This window comes from Ciconia boyciana, chromosome 14 (genome assembly GCF_034638445.1).
Source record: "Ciconia boyciana chromosome 14, ASM3463844v1, whole genome shotgun sequence".
NCBI lineage: Eukaryota > Metazoa > Chordata > Aves > Ciconiiformes > Ciconiidae > Ciconia > Ciconia boyciana.
The window spans coordinates 4482062-4501216 of NC_132947.1; the positions used below are offsets into that span (position 1 = coordinate 4482062).

A 19155-nucleotide genomic window follows, 5' to 3' on the forward strand; every position below is an offset into this window, starting at 1 on the left:
TAAAACAAAGCAATCAACAATAGCCTGGAACAATCAGTAATCAGGTGAAAAAAATTGATAGCTTTCTCATTAAAGGGAACAGATGGCTACTCTAAACGGTGTGTGCGCTGAACGGAGCTGCCGATATCGGCTTCAGAGGAAAAAAAAAAAAGACAAGCGAGGAAAGGGCTGCACGACCCCTGACAATGGCTGGGCAGAGGAGAGGCATCGCCTGGGTGCGAGCGCTGCAGATTTCGTTAGTCACCCCTCTTCATTTCAGCACCAGTGAGCATTGCTGAACCTCCACACCGCCATGAAAATCGAGGACGGTGCTCAGGATGGCAGCGTGTCATCCTGCAAGGCTGGCGGGATGGAGAATGAAGGCTTCAGAGGATGTTAGCTTGGTGCAAGGGCTGGCTGGAAGAGCGGGGCTGAGGGACAGGGGACCTACCCACCGCCCCGCGGTGAGCATTTTGTATGATACAAGCCCCGTGAGTGTGCCGACACACACCAGCTTGTGCCTTCAGAGGGAAGGAGGCCTCTCTGGTCCCTCCCAGCAGCTCCCTGGGCCATCAGGATGCTGCCGGGAGTCCGAGCTCCTGTGCCAAGGAGGTCTCTAGCTCCTCTGATGCATGACAAATACATGTGCTAATTGCATTAGCACTGGTTTCTGTCTTTCGCTCTCGCTGTGCTGTGATTGATGCAACTTTCTCCTTCATGTATGGTGTTCAGAAGTCCAGACCTTAACAAAAGAAACTGCATGCTATTAGGATGGGCTGGATTAACATTTAATCAAGCAAAGAGAACAAACTGCCACGTGAAATGAGCTGGGAGAAAAACATTTTTTTTTTTTTTAAAGGAAGTTAAGCAGCACTTTTTCTTTAAAGACTGAAGAAGTCTGGTTTCATTTTCAATACAGGATGTAACATTTGTATTTCATGACTTGTAAAGCTCTTAATATCTGTGTTTCTTGCCTGCATACAAACTGCTTTGACTCCCGCATGTTGAGCTATCCTTCATCACGTCACATGTAGCAATTCAATAACTTTACCGATCAGAGGTCAGACTGCCTTTGAAAAAAAGTAATTCGGAGCTAAAATTAAAGTTATTATCTTCAAACTGCGGCAGCACTGGGCTCTCTCTTGCTGCATTTCCAGCAGTGGAAATGGCTCCATTCAGAGATAAAGCAGAGAGCAAAGCTGGTATCTTCCCCCTCAGATCTGACTCTCCCCCTGCAAATTTTTAATTACATTTGATAGCTTTTGTTTGAAATCTCCAGGAGTAAGGGATTTCTCAGCAATGCACGTCTATCTGCTTGTTGCACTCACTAAGCACATGTACCCACAAATGTGTTACTGCCTGCACTCAAGGAAAAAAAGATTCAATAAGCAAGACTGCAGGAATCTCATCAAACCTGCAGTGACATGCACAAGTGTCGCCTCTGCCCTGAGCCCAGCACCAGCCCCTCGGCTGAGTTACGGGGGGAGGGCAGTGCCTGGGGACACAGCACTGGTGCAGGCACCGGTGCCCTCACTAATGGCTTTTGGGCAGCCAGGAGGTCGGCACCCGCTCCCCAAGGCCAGCGCAGCAGACCCTGTGCCTTTATGTCCTGGATTGTGCTGGTGTCTGAGCGTCCGTAGCTGCTCTTCTTCTGCCCTCCAAGGCAGCTGTTACTGCTGCCCTTTCTGCACACCCCTCTTCTCTCTTCTGCTACTTCTTTGCCTGACTTCAGTGAACTTTTCTTCTTTTTTCCTCTTGTGCTTGCTTGCATGAATTTTCTCTATTTGTATTCTTTTAACATTTCTGTAACACCTCCATATCCTTCCACAACATGTTGCTCCTCTGTGGTCAGTGCCAACCGCAGCAGAGGGAGAAGAGGGGCTCGAGCCAGAAGGCTGAATCTAAACTCAGCTCAATGGGAGCTCTTCCTCGTTAGAGACCATTCCTCGTTAGAGACCATTCCTCGTTAGAGACCATTCCTCGTTAGAGACCATTCCCAGTGGAGAGAGCAAAGGGAGAGGGACTCCAGCAGGGCAATCTGTCCACTGGGAAACTAGCTGTATCTCCAAGGCAGATCAGATACTACACTTCCCTTCCTTAATTCGTCTTCTCCCTTATCCTCCTGCCCTACTCTTTGTATTAATGAGGCAACCTCACGCCAGACAACATACTTTGTTCTGGAGTCATTCTTCAGATGCCACGACAGGGCTCATTTGTGGGAGGCACAGTTTGAGTCTAACATGGTGCTGTGCAGCTCAGGCTGCCATCTGCTCCCACCTGTAACCAAGCTGGTGTTTTGGTGGTAGAGTAATGGATGGGATCAAAAGCAGATGCATGCGAGTGCTTTGCAGCACTGGGCAAGTGTTGTGGTTTAACCCCAGCTGGCAACTAAGCCCCCCCCAGCCGCTCGCTCGCTCGCTCCCCCCCAGTGGAATGGGGGAGAGAATCAGAAGAGTAAAAGTGAGAAAACTCATGGGTTGAGATAAAGACAGTTTAATAGAGAAAGCAAAAGCCACGCACGCAAGCAAAGCAAAGCAAGGAATTCCTTCACTCCTTCCCATGGGCAGGCAGGTGTTCAGCCATCTCCAGGAAAGCAGGGCTCCATCAGGTGTAACAGTGACTTGGGAAGACAAACACCATCACTCCAAACGTCCCCCCCTTCCTTCTTCTTTCCCCAACTTTCTATGCTGAGCATGACGCCATATGGTGTGGAATAGCCCTTGGGTCAGCTGGGGTCAGCTGTCCCGGCCGTGTCCCCTCCCAGCTCCTCGTGCCCCCCAGCCCACTCGCTGGTGGGGTGGGGTGAGGAGCAGAAGAGGCCTTGACTCGGTGTCAGCACTGCTCAGCAGCGACGAAAACATCCCTGTGTTATCAACACTGTTCCCAGCACAAATCCAAAACACAGCCCCATACGAACTACTACAAAGAAAATTTACTCTATCCCAGCCCAAACCAGCACAGCAAGGCACAAAGTGAGATGGCTGTGCTCCGTCAGATACAGACATCATTTAGAGCTGGAAAAGCCACCACTGAAAAGGCCAGTGAGCACAACCTGGGCCACAGGACACATGCCAGACACAGGTCATGTGCAAATATTCAAATGGAAGCTGGTGGCTAGCTGGAAACACAGTGAAGAAACATTTATAAAGTTGGTTTGAAGTATTTACATTGTCCCCAAGAGGGAGAATGTGACAGGAGTAGAGAAGGAATAAATAATATAAAATTAAATACCTTGCAGAGGATTCTGAAAAATTAATACAGGCAGCTGGCTAATCTCTAGCTGGTGTATCGCTCCACTGTACACCAGCCAGGGAGCTGGCTCAATATTCTTTAACAAATATTGTTTAAAAGTATGACAATCATTGCTATCATATTCAGCAGCAACTACCACAGGTCTCTGAGGTTTTTCTACTGACAGTTTCCAGTGTAAATGTAGCTGTTGGTATACAAATGATTCAGTATCATGATTATTGATTACACTGGAGGCTGGTGGTATCTGAAGGTAGTTAGTCAAAGTCAACACAGTGAATTGTGTTAAGTATGAATATTACTTATGCGCTAATACTACTAATACAAATATACATTATCAATCAGTGACAGAGCCTTTAAGCAATAAGCATACAATGTCATGCCTAATTTACATGCTCTTAATTGTGATTAAAAGTTCAAATTAGAGTATTGTGACACAAATGGCTGGCATTACTCACTAGAATTTCGTTCAAAATACTGGAATTAGCTCTTGTATCCCTTAATTTCTAGTAAACTTTTTTGTCTCCTTGCACTTCAAACAACTCCTTCTCAGACTATAACCCACCTGTTCTGCTCCAGCCACTTCTGAGACAGTATTTTATCAGTCTGGTGCTGAAGGCATACACGTGTCTGGGACTGGATTAGGACTTGCTTCAAAGTTTCCCCATAATGCACATTACTTGAGTATCATAAGCAATGACTACTTACTGACATGTTTATGTTGATGTCTTTTGAAAACAGAGCTTGAAAAACGTCTTGGAAAACTAACCTGCCAATTTACTATCCCTTGTACTTGCCAGGCCTCACTGCAACTTGATATGAAACTGGTGTCTGGATCAGAAAAGACATTCAGAGGCACTAATTCTGTCAGCAGTACAAACGGGACTTTGGGAACGCAGTTAAATGAGGCCAAGAGAACTGATGCATATTAAATATTACTACCTGCTGAAACTTATTTGGTATGCCATAAACATTAAGGGCTGACGACAAGGGGAGATGCAACAACACGTCTGCCACAGTGAGACGGCAGCAAGACGGGGGGAATGAGCTCGTGCTTGCGCTGGGAGCGTGCCCCAAGGCTGCATCCCCAGACATGGGCACTGAAGACGCTGGAACGGCTCCCGCAGCATCACTCAGTGCAACGCGTGCAGATCTGCACCACAATGTGGCGTGGGTTAAGTGGCCGCAAAGCCCTTCTCATTTTTCTCTGCTCATACTGGCAGCTGACTCTGCGTCTGGGATGTCTGCAAGGTCCCTGGAGAGTTTGTATTCTGGTTTGTAGCGCAGATGAGAAAACAGATGAGGCCAAAATACAGCTGAACTTGCGATCGCTACCACTGCCAGTTGTGCTGGGAGGTTAACGCAGGAATGCTAGCACACACTGCACCTGGGCAGACACTGAGTCCCAGAGGCATATACATCTCTGCATACATCAAACGCGGAACGATCGTCCCTAAAAGTTCAAGAACCATCTTGAAAATGTATGGGGAAGTTTTGCTACAGAACTCCCGATCTAATTAGAAAAAAATCTGTTTCACCTTAGGGAAAGAGGTAGGTTTCATCAGACAAATGGCTTGCTAAAGACAGGGAGACTTAAAACACTAGTATTTTAAAAATGGTAGTCCTGAAGCAATACAGATAATTATGCATAAGAAAATATGTGTTGAAAATGTGGGAGTTAATGAAACAGAACTCTTCATATATAGCCTCACAAACACTTGCAAATTATTATTATTTTTTTTATAATTAGTTTTTAGATTACCTGGGAATGAAAACAGCAAGGACAACACTCGACAGTGACAGAGATGCTGAAAAGACTTCACTCTGTTTAGGACTGCAGAAAACCTGAAGCTATATAAAAGCACCATCTTCAGCCAGAGCAGCAAGCCCGTATCAGACAAGAAGCCCATGTCCTACTGGGTGAAAGGGACCAGGGATGGTGCCTTGCAGCTCCACCGACGTCCTTTACCCAGCTGAAGAGTTAAGCTACTAATCTGAGCTAAAGAAAACTCTGTAGCAGATGTCAAACCAATTTAAAGATGGCCCAGCTCTACCGTTCAGATCCAAGCCTACACCTCAGTCACTGCTCTTCCAGTACTCAGTATAAGCCTGGCTCCAAGTCTGCCTTTCCTTTCAGTTAGAGACTCAGCTATATGAAGTGGCATAAATTCACTGACTTCTCCAAAACCGGCAACAGCCAAGACTTTGGGCTGTATCTTCTTTCTGGAAGCTGGAATTTTTTTCCAGTTTCTAGGATTGTCAATTCCTACCGTAAGTTTCTGCACTAGTGTTTGGGTCATTGCTTTGTGCATGGTCTATTTATAAATGCTTTGTAAAGGGTTATTAAACAAACAATTGATGGTTCAATAAATCATCAATCCATTGCTACTGAGGCTGAAGGATCTAAAGGTTGTTTACACCCATGACTTAAAATGTTCTCCATCACCTTCTACTGTTCTGCTAACAAAGATTTTCTATCACTCACTATTCCTGTCTATAAGGTCTCATATAACATAGTTATCAGTTATTCACTCTCTATAAACTACATCTTCCTTTAACCTGCAGAGTGTGAATATGCTTATTTACATATGGATGTCACTAGTTCAAGGTTTCTGTAAGGAACAGAAAAGGCTGGAAATCCTGCAGTGCATAGGAGGCAGACTTATCCAGTCACCTTTGCCTAGGCGAGAATTCAGTTTAGTGAATTCACTGTAACCGGTACATTAAGTTTGTTATTAGGGGGCACATGATTTGTTATTATGGAGGAGAAAATCTTTTTCATCATATGTTTTTGACTGAGAGTGTCTGATAGCAGACATCACAGTGGCTCCATCAAAAGTGTTAACTTGTGTATTGTATTATTGACTGCACTGTTATAGTAACCTGGCACTGCTGAAACAGTATCAACAACGCTGAGATGACACACACTGCATCTCAAATATTCCTTTTTCAGAACAACCGCTCTTCATATTTTCCTAGGCACAACAAACAAAATAATTGTTCTTGTTCACAAAGGATAAAATAATTTTCCTTCAGATTCTTTTACCCAGGGGAAATCTCTTTTCCCACCCAACTAAAGAGGTAATCTATTTTCTTTATCCTTCCACCCCAGTCCAGAAGCTGTGTCAACATGGTTAACTGGATACCTGATAAAGCTGACAGAATGTGCATCTCCAACGGCGCAGTTAGGAATATGGTGTCAGTGGAAGTGACCCGTACTGTTTCACTGACATTACAGCATCCCTGGGAACGGCTATTACGATGCCGATAGATGTGGCTAATGCTGATACAAAGCAATCCATGAAACAACCTTTCACAACCACTCCAGGAGAGAACTAAAGCGTAGATGCAGAAAGTGTTTGAAATTTTGCAGGGCTATCATGCAAGGTGCAACACATTTTTTTAGCAATTTGTGGGACTGTATCTGCTGTGCAATTATGCTGTGCAATATAGGGGCTAGGATTTATATCCAAACATAATGGCCAATTACACTCTAAGTATTCTGCAGGTAGAGCATTTTATGAACTAGGATAGCGTGAGGCGCCACTTTTGAGTGTAATTAATCTTAATTAATTTCCTCATATTTAATATTAGTCTATCCGCACATTTAAAAACCTATCTGACACACCCCCATCATACTGCCTGAACATCTCCTAGTGATTTAAAATGAAAAATGACTATACCAATTATTGCATGTTTAGCTGCAGTAATGATTCTTAAATTAGTAATTTCCCAAGACATGCTAATGTAGCGATTGGCTTCTCATGGTTTTGGGGGGTTCAGTCCACATGTAAATTTGCATGGATTTAATAAGCAGCGTGAAGTTACACCACTTTAAACAAATGACTCCGACTTTGTGTCTGAAAAGGACATCAGTTTAATGCTGTTTTGCATTGGTTTGGCTGATTTAGCAAGGGCAGGTTACGCTAAAGGAAAGCAGAAGCAAAGCCAGCATCTCCATACACACACACAAGTGCCCCGGCAGAGTGAGATTGAGACTCGAGCTCTTAGTTAAGCCCGAGCACCTCTGTGCAGCCAGCTGCTCAGGTCTCTGCTGACACAGGAGCCAGTCCAAACTGTGAACTGGGCTCTGATTTTGAACAAACACCCCGGTCTTCTCAAAGCTGCCTGTCCCTTCTTGAACCCAGCAATTCTGGTACAGTTTTGCTTTGAGCTTGTGAGCCTAGATAAAACTCAAGATGTTTTATACTTACGTGGTAGGAAGCTCTTTCTTCTCTGTCCATCGGGCGAGTCACATACATCCTGCCAGACACAGGGTCAATGCTGAAGACTTCCATCGGTGGCTGGTCGGCTCCCACTCCAGTGATGCTGTATCTGATATGGATCTCTTTGTCCTTATCGGAACGAATCTGGATGAAATAACAAAGACAGCAATCGGTAAGTTTTGGACAAAAGCCATATGGATGTTTAAACAACTTTAAAGATCTGAGCCTGAAAGCTGCATAAATGTAATAGTGCTGTCAATTTTGACAAGGGAGATGTACGCCAAAGGTTTGGGGAAAAGCCAGGAAAAGTGTATTCCACATTTTTTCAGCTATTTTTCTCCTCTTTTATTCATGACGGTTCTCTAGGAACCATTGAAATTCTGACTTTTTGCCTTAGATGTGGTAGAACCTATATGCACAAAAAAATGCTGCTTACATGTTATTGAAACCCTAGGCTCCTTAAAGTGCCCAAATTGTTCAGCCATACCTGGAGTCTCCCAGCCATTAATCACTTCTGAAAATGCTGTCTGCAAGCTCCCACATCATGTTCTCAGTCCCTGTGACTGTGCACACAAATACTCCCCTGAAATTCGAAGAACAGGGCTGTTTGCTCCCTCTTTGTCCAAGCCTGCTGGCTGGACAAGGCAAGGCTGGGAATGCCTGGTGGGATGTTACCATTTCATTTGACTATTTGTTGAGGAAAAGCATATTTGGCATATTGCTTTTGAAACCCCTTCCCTCCCATACCTTGAAAACAACACCACAAACCAAATACAGCATGTTGAATTACACGAACCTCGGATACAGAGCTGAGAAAATAAAAAAGGGAGGTTAATATGTTGTCCTAGCAACCCTGACTATCTCTTTAAACCCAAATTTAATTTTCTGATCAAATGCTGAAAGAAGTTCTTGCAATAGCATGACTATTCCTGAAAGAAAGTGCAAGGTACAAATAAATTACCACCCCCCCGCACCATCAGAAACTGTCTTGGCAGTGTAAAAGCGACGTGCATAAATTTTTCCCTAACAGGTCTATGAATACAACAAAGTAGTGGGAAGATAATAGAAATCTCGTAGCTGAGTGCATGTTAGCGTCTCTGCTACGGCAGCAGCAGGCTTGGAGGAGCCTGAGTGGGCCCAGCGGGATGCAGGATGCCCCCACGTCCCCCCAGACAGCCCCAGTCTGGGGAGCGAAGGTCATTTCCCAAGGGAAAGGGAGGCTTCGCTTGTCAGGCAAAGGAACTGGGACAGGGCTGCGGGCTGCTCTCGCACTCCTCCTGCGTGTGACCTACCGCTATTTCTTCCTCTCCTGACACGGGAGGCTGACAAGATGCTGAAGGTGTCGGTGCTGGATAATATAAGATCCCCTGGCTCTGAGAATCTCCTTTGATGCCTTTGTCCAGATCATTACCAAGTTTGTACACTGTTTTCTTTGTACTGCCTCCACCAAATAGTCTGCTCCTGTTAACGGCTAATAATGTCAGTTATTACTAGACACTGCCAGGATTGATTCGTGCTGCACCTACACTTCTGGAGCTGAAGGTCAGGGAATAGAGACAGTTTCATCTGTCTTTTCTCTACAGGATTCACTGCTTGTTTAGGCTATTAGTACCAAGGAAAACTGACTGGACTTACACTGGTATAATCACTTAAAAGAGGTACTGGGGACATTGTGAAAGTGCCCTCATGCTGCACAAAATGGTTTATACAGGTTTTTGTGTGCCCAGTGGGTATTTGTAATAGGGACCCAAGTAGACAGGTATGAATCCAATTTTAATTAGCAAATCCGTGGGTGAAAAAGAGCATATAAAAATCAAGCTTTGCTTGCACAACTGTAGTTTTAGTGATGGCAACCGACTCACCAGTTCAATAACCGAAGTCCACTGTCCCCATTTTTAGAAAGTCAGCTCTCACCCTGCCAGGCAGAAAGGGCTGAAAATTGAATTTATGTGAATGTCTGTGCAAATTTATAGCTCAGGTCAGGGAGTTCAAGCTCTAACTCACTACCTACATGCTTGTAGCTAGGCTCAAGGTTAAGTGAAAACATAGGAAGCCACCACTGGACCTCCAACTTTGAGTCAGTGTGGGGTTCCCAGCTTAGAAATGAAAGACAAAGGGGAAAAAACTGGTAACTTGGGACACACAGTTGTATGTCTGTCTCTATCAATGTGTGTGTGCACAGCTCCAAAGGACCCGTAACGTGCCAGGATAAAACCAGCCCTTCACCCTTGCCAAAGTTTTTCCTTAACAAAGGTGGAAGGAAAAAAACCAAACCCAAGGTATCTACACTTCTGCTGCTTTTTTGCTCACTAAAGCATGGGAGCCGGGAGGGTGTCCCCAGCCCCAGCCCAAGCCCGGCTCAACTATGGCCGTGACTTGAGCACAAGCACCAAACTGCAAACCAGCCTCCCTCCAAGGAACTAAAATGGAAGCAATTTTAACCTGAATCACGGAAGGGGAGAGTCTGTTAGTTCTTCGTGGACATTTTTCTGCTCTATTTCCTGTTGCATATAGTCCCCAGATCCCATTGTGATAGAAGCATTAGAAATGCATAGAGAGAGACAGAAACACGGTAAAGGAGGCTGGATTTAAATATTCAGTGCTAAAGGCACTATATTTTATTTTCAGGAAACACAGATAAACAGAAGCTCTCTAAGAAAGCTATGTACAGTTTAATAAAGTGTATGCTATAGGATGTCCTTGCAGCACTTTTATTAGCATTAATAGGGTCTAAGCTGTCTGTATGTAAATCATTGCAGATCTAGGAGATGAAATACATCGTAAGACTCATATGACTTACCCAATTACGCTAAGAAAAATCCATGAGATAATTATACTGCATTGAGCAAAACAAAGATGGGGGAAATATGTTGCAAATATTCAGCAATGACTCATTATTTGTTGTTAATTGCCATCGTACTACAATGGTTTGCCTGTTACCTGTACTTAATTCCATTTCCAGTAAGAATACAAGGATGTGAAGTGTTCAGAAAAATCACCTAAGAAGTAGCACTTCTCACAGAAAGTTGCAAAGACCACTGACAATGAAGCATGGTACGTATTACTACCAGGGAGATATTCATCGCACATGCTTTTTATATTGGAACATGTAATTTTAGGATTCTTAATGAGATTTAAAAAAAAAGACTTTTTTTTACAGTAATCCTGTAACATTTTGACCAAAGGTTTCATTTGCATAATTCCCAGGGTGCAATTTAGTAAATCTTGTTGAGAAGTTAAGAACATTATCTGAATACAATGTAAGGTTTACTTCTTTTGTTGAAACCGTTCCTGGAGCAGTTTACCATAATAATAATAATAACAACAATAATAATCATAATGAAAAAACCTCTATTCCCCAGGAGCTCACTAGATCAGAAGAAAAAATTACTGGTTGGAGGAATTCAGTGGCTCAGGAGAGAGCTGCTTTTTCATTCATTTACGCCTGGGAAGTGAGAAGATGGTAACATATCTGTATCATAATCTTCTGACTGGAGAACATACACATTAATTTTTTTTTAATTTATCTTTCCTTTTATAATGCAGTCAAGAGTTATGCAGGGTTCTGGGTTACAGAACAGATGGTACAAGGGTAGTTTTCCTTAGCTGCATTTATACATTTTTTACTCAGAGAACCCTTGGAGCTTTGAGCTTCTCCAGCGCCAGGCATGGTACAACACTGCGTATAATGATGTGAGCAAGATGAATGATGATGGCTGATGACTGTCATAAGAGGAATTTGCTTGTAAAGCAGCCTTTACTCTCTAAAAAACCCCTCGGGGATGGAGCTTAGATTGGATTGTTACATTGGTGAAGGAAAATGCCCCAGACTGAAAGGCAATTTACGGTAGAAGATGTGATCCCCTGATCCTATCCTATCTCATGAATACAGGTGAAATTTTCCACGGAGGAACCCTGGGATGCTGAGTATCCTCACCTACACTGACAGATACAAATGGACCATCTGGGAACTCTGGGACCAGCCACCAAATCCACAGAGGGAACATGCAGTGGAGCCAGGCACCAAACTTGCATTGCCAGACCTCCACTTGGCTGTGACAAGCAAGGACACAGCAGCCTCAGAGTCCAACAGCAAAGCAGGGGACTGCAGGGGGGTCTGAGGTTGAAGCATTGATGCACAAGGGCTGCAGTCAACATTTGCAACTCAGAATCAGAACACCAAGAGCTCGACTCAGCTCTCATTTCTATAGAGTAATCCCAGGAACAGAAGAAATTGGTGTGATTTCACAGATGGGTATTTTCCACTGCAAGTTCTGATACAATAACTAAACTGCATGAAAATTAACATTGCAACTCTTGAGATAATGCAGGGCTAAGCCCTTCAGAGCTGGCTTTCTCCTTGTAGCAATCTCACATTTAGATGGGCTTGAAAAGTAGCCTGTGGTTGTGACACAGGACTGCATCCCGCTTTTACATAAAACCTTAGGGTTCATGCATCTCCATCAGGGGTAACTGGGTAGCTACACTGTTCCCGCAAGTTTTACTGATCAGCAAAATTTCAACTGATGAGCTCCTTCGAGGTACCATATTTTTTCTCTCTGTTTTGCTCCTGTTGATCCATACTCTTCTTGTGTTCTTAGCACTTCCATTTCTTGCTGCAGGGTTTTGAATTTACAAGCCCCCTCATCCTAGCAGATGACAAGAAGAACCACAGATCCCCGTACCTCTCCTGTACCAGGCAATGCAGTCTATGGAAAGCTGTATGGTCAGCAGATTGGAGGACACCTGTGAGTCCCATTAAACAGTTTTTGGAGCACGACATTGCCAGAAAACAGTGGCCCAATGGAGATTGCTTAGATACCAGTAAAGGAAATGCCTGGAAGCCTAGGAAACCAGGTGTGTAGGGAAAGGCTGAACAAACAAGGACAACTGAGCCTACAGAAGAGAAGACGGGACTGTAACAACAGTACTCCTGTATGTAACAAACTATATTTAGAGGATTTCACCGAGCCGTAAATGGTCTGGGTTCTGCCCATCACCGAGTGACGGTATATGTAAGTGCCTGGGAATGTATCTAGAGAGCAAAGCAGGCCATTTATACTCTGTTGCATTTTCTGTCCACAGAGCAAACTAGAAAATAAATTTCCTTTGAAGTTCTCTAACTTGCTCTATAACGTATGGAGTTAAGAATGCCCTTGAAAAAATACTTAGTTTCCCAAATCTCCCATAGAATACTATGCAACATTTGCACTAACATGACCTGGGGAGACTTAGACTTGATTTTTTTGTTTTATAAAACCCATTATAATTATTAATGAACACATAAAATAATGTAAATGATAAGCAGTAAGTGTCTTTTATTATTAAGCTCTTAGCTATTTTGCCCATTAAGAAAACCAAATTAAAATAATTGAAGACTATAATCTGTCATGCATTCAAAATGCTCCATAGAAATTCAGACAGGCAAACATATTCAAAGTCTTTAAATGAGCACACTTAAGAGTCAGTCTAAGCATTCCAGGATTGGCTCATTAATTTTAGTGGAAATATTTTAATTCAGCTACTCTTACTGCTTATTGAAATCCTTGCTAAGGACTGACTTATTTATTTTTAACTGAATCTGCAATATGTTTAAGACTCATTTGTATAAAAGTTCTTAACTCTTATGTCACAGTTGTTTTAGAAGCCAGTAAAGAGACACATCTCTAGCCCTGTATTTCCAAACAGATTACTGCGTGCTGCTTAAAGAATCACATATGGTTTCAATAAATAGATGCAAAAGTCAAAAGGACAGAGAAAAATTAAGGCAGATTTGGAGACCCAACCAGGTTAAGGTGATATTTATTAACTTCTGTCCCCTTTTATCACACTTGCCAATGATCCCAAGCTACTTCCCAGAAAGGAAAAATGAAAACAGAAGATTCTCTAAAACACTTCAGCTGTCTTCAGAAAAAAACATCTATTCTGCGCCTTGCAAAGAGGCTGCTTTGACATGGCAAGGGCAGCTATCATGTTTGAATAAAAGGAATATTTCCACTAACTACAACACTGGGTTTAATAGCAGCCTGCAAGTCTTTATCCATTACTGGACAAAACGACTACCAGTTGAGCTAAGTTTCGCATAGCGGCAGTATTTGCAAACAAGGTTAAGCAGGAAAAGATCTCTATTGGCAAAGAAAGAAAGGATGGAAAGGCACATTTGTAATTGTGGATTTCTTTCTTCCCTCAAGTGGGACTGATTTCATCTCATACATAACTTTCTAGAAACTTTGTATCTGGTCTAAGATAGCCAGAGAAACAGCAGACAAGTAAGCCTTTGCAGATTGAAATCCATCCTCCTGTCCCGAACGCTTAAGCACACATCACATTTCCTGGAAGAAGTGGTTTTCTCTTTCCGTGTATTGTAGAGAGAGAACCAAGGACTCCACTTAGACTAGATGCCTGATTTTCACATGGTTGAGATTCACTGCGGTGAATGCCATTCCTCCTGCAGTTACAAACAGCATTTAGCTACTATGATTACTACTATGCAAGAGCTTAAGTTTCTTCCTCTTCTTCAAAATACAAATCCAAAGCGAACTGTAAAAACGTTCCCTTTGTCCCAATGGCTGGGTGTCTCTCATGTCAGGTTAAATCTTCCTCTACTCCAGTTGAAATCTGTGCAAAGTGATTTATAATATATTTATTTTGATGATAAAACAGAGTAAAACTAGTATGTCAGAGAGATTAAAGCTGTCATTTAAGCTATTGATGTAACTGACGATGCAGCCTGCATTAGGGAAAGAAATGTTTGTACCCAAAAGAGAACCACCTCTCACGCATGCCTGGCTCGCGCTCTGCAGCCTGCAGCGGAACCCGTTCCCCGGCCAGCTTGCCTGCTTCCTACCAGGAGGAGTTTGCTTCCTCTGCACTGACCCTGCGAGCACTTGGCTGAGGCGCTTCACCAAATGTTCAGCTGCTGAAAGCTTCCAGCGTTTCACAGGTCCTTTGGCTTTCACGTGGCTCCCTCTGTCCAAGGGCTGTTCTCCAGCGCAGCAGCTCCCTTCAGGCCAATTACGTCCACGTGGATACATTTCTCCAGAGCTTTCCCTATGCCTGTCGGTAGCTTTGGTAGTCTTCACTCCCTCTCTCCCTTCCAGGTTTTTTTGAATTGTTTACCAGGGTTCTTCTCCTCTACCTGGACGAAAATGTAACATCGAGCAGATGGAGAACAGAAGAATATAAATCAGGCTCAATAAGGAGACTGTAATGCAGTGGGAGAGAAGAAATTCTGCCTGCGATTCTGGCCAATAACTGTGTGTGACCCCATGCATAAATACGGGATGAAAATGAACTTGTCAGACTCATGGTCCAATTCAAAACTACCATTATTCTGCTTGGGATAAAAGCAAAATAACAATCCCTTAGCCTAGGAAACTGAATTTCGTACATGATCAGATGAGACACTACAAGCACAGAATACCTGGTGCGCAGCAGTGCCATCAGGGTCAGGGTCTGCTGCATTTTAACTTTGCTTTCCTACCTGCTGAAACAGCAAAGAATTTATGTTTTAGCGTGAGTTGTCTGGACACAAGACTGAGGTCTGCAGGATTTGTGGGGCCAGTCTGCTCTCTACCTAACTCTCCAGTTGGGCCAAAGTTTCTGAGTGGTGACTTGGGACCGACAGCAGCTAAGATGATGCTAGCCCTGCCAGGTCTCTGTCTTTACCAGTGGAAACTCAGTAAATTGCAATTTGTTGCGTGGTCTTCATGATTAAATAATTAAGCAATTTTCATTACTCGCTATTATAAAGGTCAAGAAGCTAATGTGCCTGTATCAGGAACTGGCCAATGCTAATGGATCTTCCACATCGAATGGTAATTGATACAGCAGAGTAATTTCTAAAGCAGCATGTGCCTTTCTTCAGGCCTTTTGCAGCCGCTTCAGTTTTTAAGTACTCCGCTGTGGAAATGCTTCAGACTGTAGCAAGGTAAGCGAGAGGAAGGAGAGCGGCTCTGATGGGAAGGGAAGATTATTACAGATCAGCAGAATACCACCACGTGATCAACGTCTTATCACTGCCAGAACGTTGATAGCAGAAGCAACAAAACTTGTTCTTAGCACTCTCTCTCTTATCTCTCTTACAAGAGAGCAGATTCTTCCGTGTAGTGACTGAAGGCATCCCAGTGGAGTTGCATGTACTGCTATCGGGTGAATTTTGGCCCTGAAGAACTGAGGCTGGTTCACACTGTGCAAGATGCAAGTGGCTGATATTAAGTAACTGGGATTTGAACCAGATGCACAAGCCCTCCTCTGCTGTACAGGATGCTCCATGACAAAAGGCCAAGGAAATACCTCTGAGAGTTCAAAACACACTGTTCTTTCTACTGTGATAGAGGAGTCGTGACAGGCAAGAGAAGATCATCCTTCATAATCTATTTACGAAGGGCTACACACTGTTATCCTTACATAGGATATCATCCTGCAGTGCCTTCTTGCAGCTGACCCTACTGCTGTCTGCTACAGCTATGCCTAAATGAAGACTAAGTCAAGAAAAATAAATCACAGTAGTGGCACTTTGTCCTCACTTCTTTTTGAAGGGTGTCTGCCCCGAGGCCTTACGCCGCCATGCCTGCCACAGAGCCACCCTGGCAAAGAGAATCCAGCACCCTTCTGGGTAAAACTGAGCAGGAAACCCGAGGCTCAGTGCAGAAGATAAGCAAGGGCAGCAAATACTGACCTATGCAGGAGTAACCTGATCAGTGTAACTAATGATCGAAGTCCTCAGCTAGTATAAATCAGTGTAGACTCACTGGCTTCAAACAGAGGCATGCTAATTTATTTCAGCTGAAAATCTGGTCTGTGGCATCTAAAAATTAAGCTGCATGGCAGAAGAACAAGGGAAGGACGGTCTTTGTACAACAACACGCAGCAATTTAACACAAGCAGCATTCCCCTCCACAGGACAGTGAGCTCGGATACAGGGAAAAAGTATTCAGTGGGGAACAAACACACTTGTGTCCTCATGAAGGGAGTTTTTCCCAAATTCAAGGGATATAATTGGTCTTAGCATGACCTTTGCTTTTGTAATGAGCTCTGGCTTTCCCAATCATATATAGGCATGCATTGAATTCACATTTTGCACGACACCTGCAGATATTACTGATCATGGAGAAGTGGTGCTGTGGCATGATTGCGAATGCTAGTCTCAGCATAAAATTAAGCTTTTGGACCTGTCTGCAAATAGCTAACAATAGGAAAAAACAATAAACCCCTCTAGTGCCTATATTTTGGAGAACAAAATCTGCTGAGGCTCATGTTTGAGACACTACTTTGGGATGCTTGCAGAGCAGGATTTAAAGCTCTGCAGTTCTCAAAGTCTCTCTAATAACTTCAATTACAGGAAAAGCAAACCCATTCGTTTGTTCTGTAGGGTAGATTACATGGCACGATGTGTACAGAAGTTACTTCAATGGTCAGTAAAGGGAACCACTGCCTGTGAATAGGCAGAATATGAAGTTCTCCCTAGGCACTACAGGAGCAATGCTAACGGACATCAGTGCAGGTTTAGACTCAATGACCCTTATGGTCCCTTCCGACTCAAGATACTCGATGATTCTACGATTTATTGTCCACTGAACAAAGCCAGTGCCAGATGACCTTGGTCCTACGACTCATCCTCATATGTTATGCAAACAAAATATTGGATCCTCTATAACTTTTCCCTGATGGCCAAATTCTGCCCATGGATGGACACATATGCTTCCTTCTGCAACAGGTAACAGTAGCAAAGCAGGACATCAGAGCGCTGCATTTTTGCTTCAAGCAACTGCCAAGCAAGACACCGGTGAGAAGTCTGCGGTCAGGAAAACCTGGCAAGGTAACAGCAAACAGGCAGGAGTCAGGCACGTGCACCCCAGCCCACACCGCACGATCCAGCACCATGCCGACACGTACACATTTGGTGTGCACGTGTACAGCTACATACGCTGTGCACCGGCTACCCCTGCAAAAAACGCTAAAGACCAGCTACAGGCACACACTGCCACGTGTGTGCCAGCTGCATTCGCCATCACCTACAAGCATCGAGCCTCCCGCAATCCCTTCTCCCAGCCAGCTCTCCTCTGCCCTGGCCGTCTCACCCGCCTGCAGCTCAGCGGCTTTGCTAAGGGTCCCCCCAGCAGCTGCAGCTCCTGCGCTTGGGCCCCTCTTTTCAAAGGTACCTTTCCCTCTGGCGTGGGTGCCCTCAGACTCAAACACCCATCATTTCTGCACATCTGCTTCGTGCATGAGGGATGGGAGATTGCCTTTTAGGAAATTTCAAACCTAGCTGAACTCTACTCATTTAGAATGAATTCACAGGGCTGAATTTTTGGCAAGTTTTTCTCTTTCATTAACTGTACTTCTGTGCGGGTTAGATCCGAGACCCCTGCTTACTTTGACTTGAATTCACGTTAGACTTAATTCATATAACTTATTGATGTGCTTCCTGCCCACACGCTTTTAACACAAGAGGCAGACAGGCCTGTTTTAGGACATGGCGCCATATATTTAAAAAAAAAAAAGCAATCACTTCTGACATGTTTTAGCACCTTTTTACATCTCAATTCCATTTATGTCACATTCTGTTTTTGAATTTAACCCCCCAAAGCCAGTAACAGTCCTAAAAAGTCACAAGCACGGACGCAACCACAAGCCTCCCACTCCCCAAAAACCCCAACAACGATGACCGCGTTCACGTAGGTAGTTCTGTTTGCAGAAGGCGCAAAGGCACAGACGCCTGAACAAGCGGCAGAGCAGCCTCACTCCTGAACAGGTACCTGCAGACGTACTCATGCAAGCACACCCAAATACCGCACAGGCAGTTAGAAGGGCTGTGCTTGCATGCGCCGCCACGCACGGCTCCGGTGCACCACAGGTGAAATGCCCTGCAAGGTAGCCTGGAGCTTGATTAATGCTCCAAAGACCAGTTACTTTTTAGGATCTCAAGAGGCTCACAATGAGAAGTCTTCCTATTACTAATAATTTACAGGGGGGACACATTAATTTGCTGATGCCGTTTGCCTTTCTCAGCACTTCCACAAATAGGTGCGAGGTGCAAACCACTAGGATTTTCTGTGCAAACCTGCAGCTTGGTGGACTTGGCTAACAAGGATGGTGGAGTCCAGTCTGATCTGGGATACTAATGCTCGACTGCCTTCTTAATTGCAGATACTCTGACAGGCATACTGAATTTCTTTATTAATTTTTTTGCAGTATTATTAATTGATAATTTAATTTCCGATCTAGTGAATTACATGCAATTCCTCCACCATCAGTTAAATGACAAGTTTAGAGCAGAATAGTTTAGGTAAGCAGATTGTCACTGCTTATGGCTGTAAGACATAATTATGTACAGCCAACTGTGTAACGAGCTTGAAAAAATTATAAGCTTAGGCACAGAAATTAAAATTATTTCAAGATGAAGTTGTACAAATACAGCTGCAAAAAGCTGCAAAATCCTATTAATTTATTCTAACTGTAGTGGGTAGTTCAACGGGGTTCCAGCCCCCGCTACCCTGCCAAAGAAAGTTTAACTGCAATACACAACGAATCAAAGGCTGGATGTTTAAATCTAAACATGGCTCCAGAAAACTATTTCAGCTATTATTTATGTACTCATAAACTTGTGGGCATCAGCTGGTAACTTGGCATGATGACTCCTCAGTGTGTCAGGGCAAACATTAAACGCTAAATTACCATATGTCAGCTTAGGGTAGTT

At 43.8% G+C, this 19155-nt stretch overlaps 1 protein-coding gene across 1 annotated transcript in view; it reads right to left on the minus strand.

The window, feature by feature from the left end:
- The window catches only part of CDH4 (cadherin 4), a 468294-nt gene that overhangs the window by 97541 nt on the left and 351598 nt on the right, over positions 1 to 19155 (minus strand). The window contains exon 5 of the mRNA XM_072879088.1: positions 7443 to 7598. Within this exon, the coding sequence (XP_072735189.1) occupies positions 7443 to 7598 (156 nt within the window). The remainder of the gene's footprint in view (positions 1 to 7442; positions 7599 to 19155) is intronic.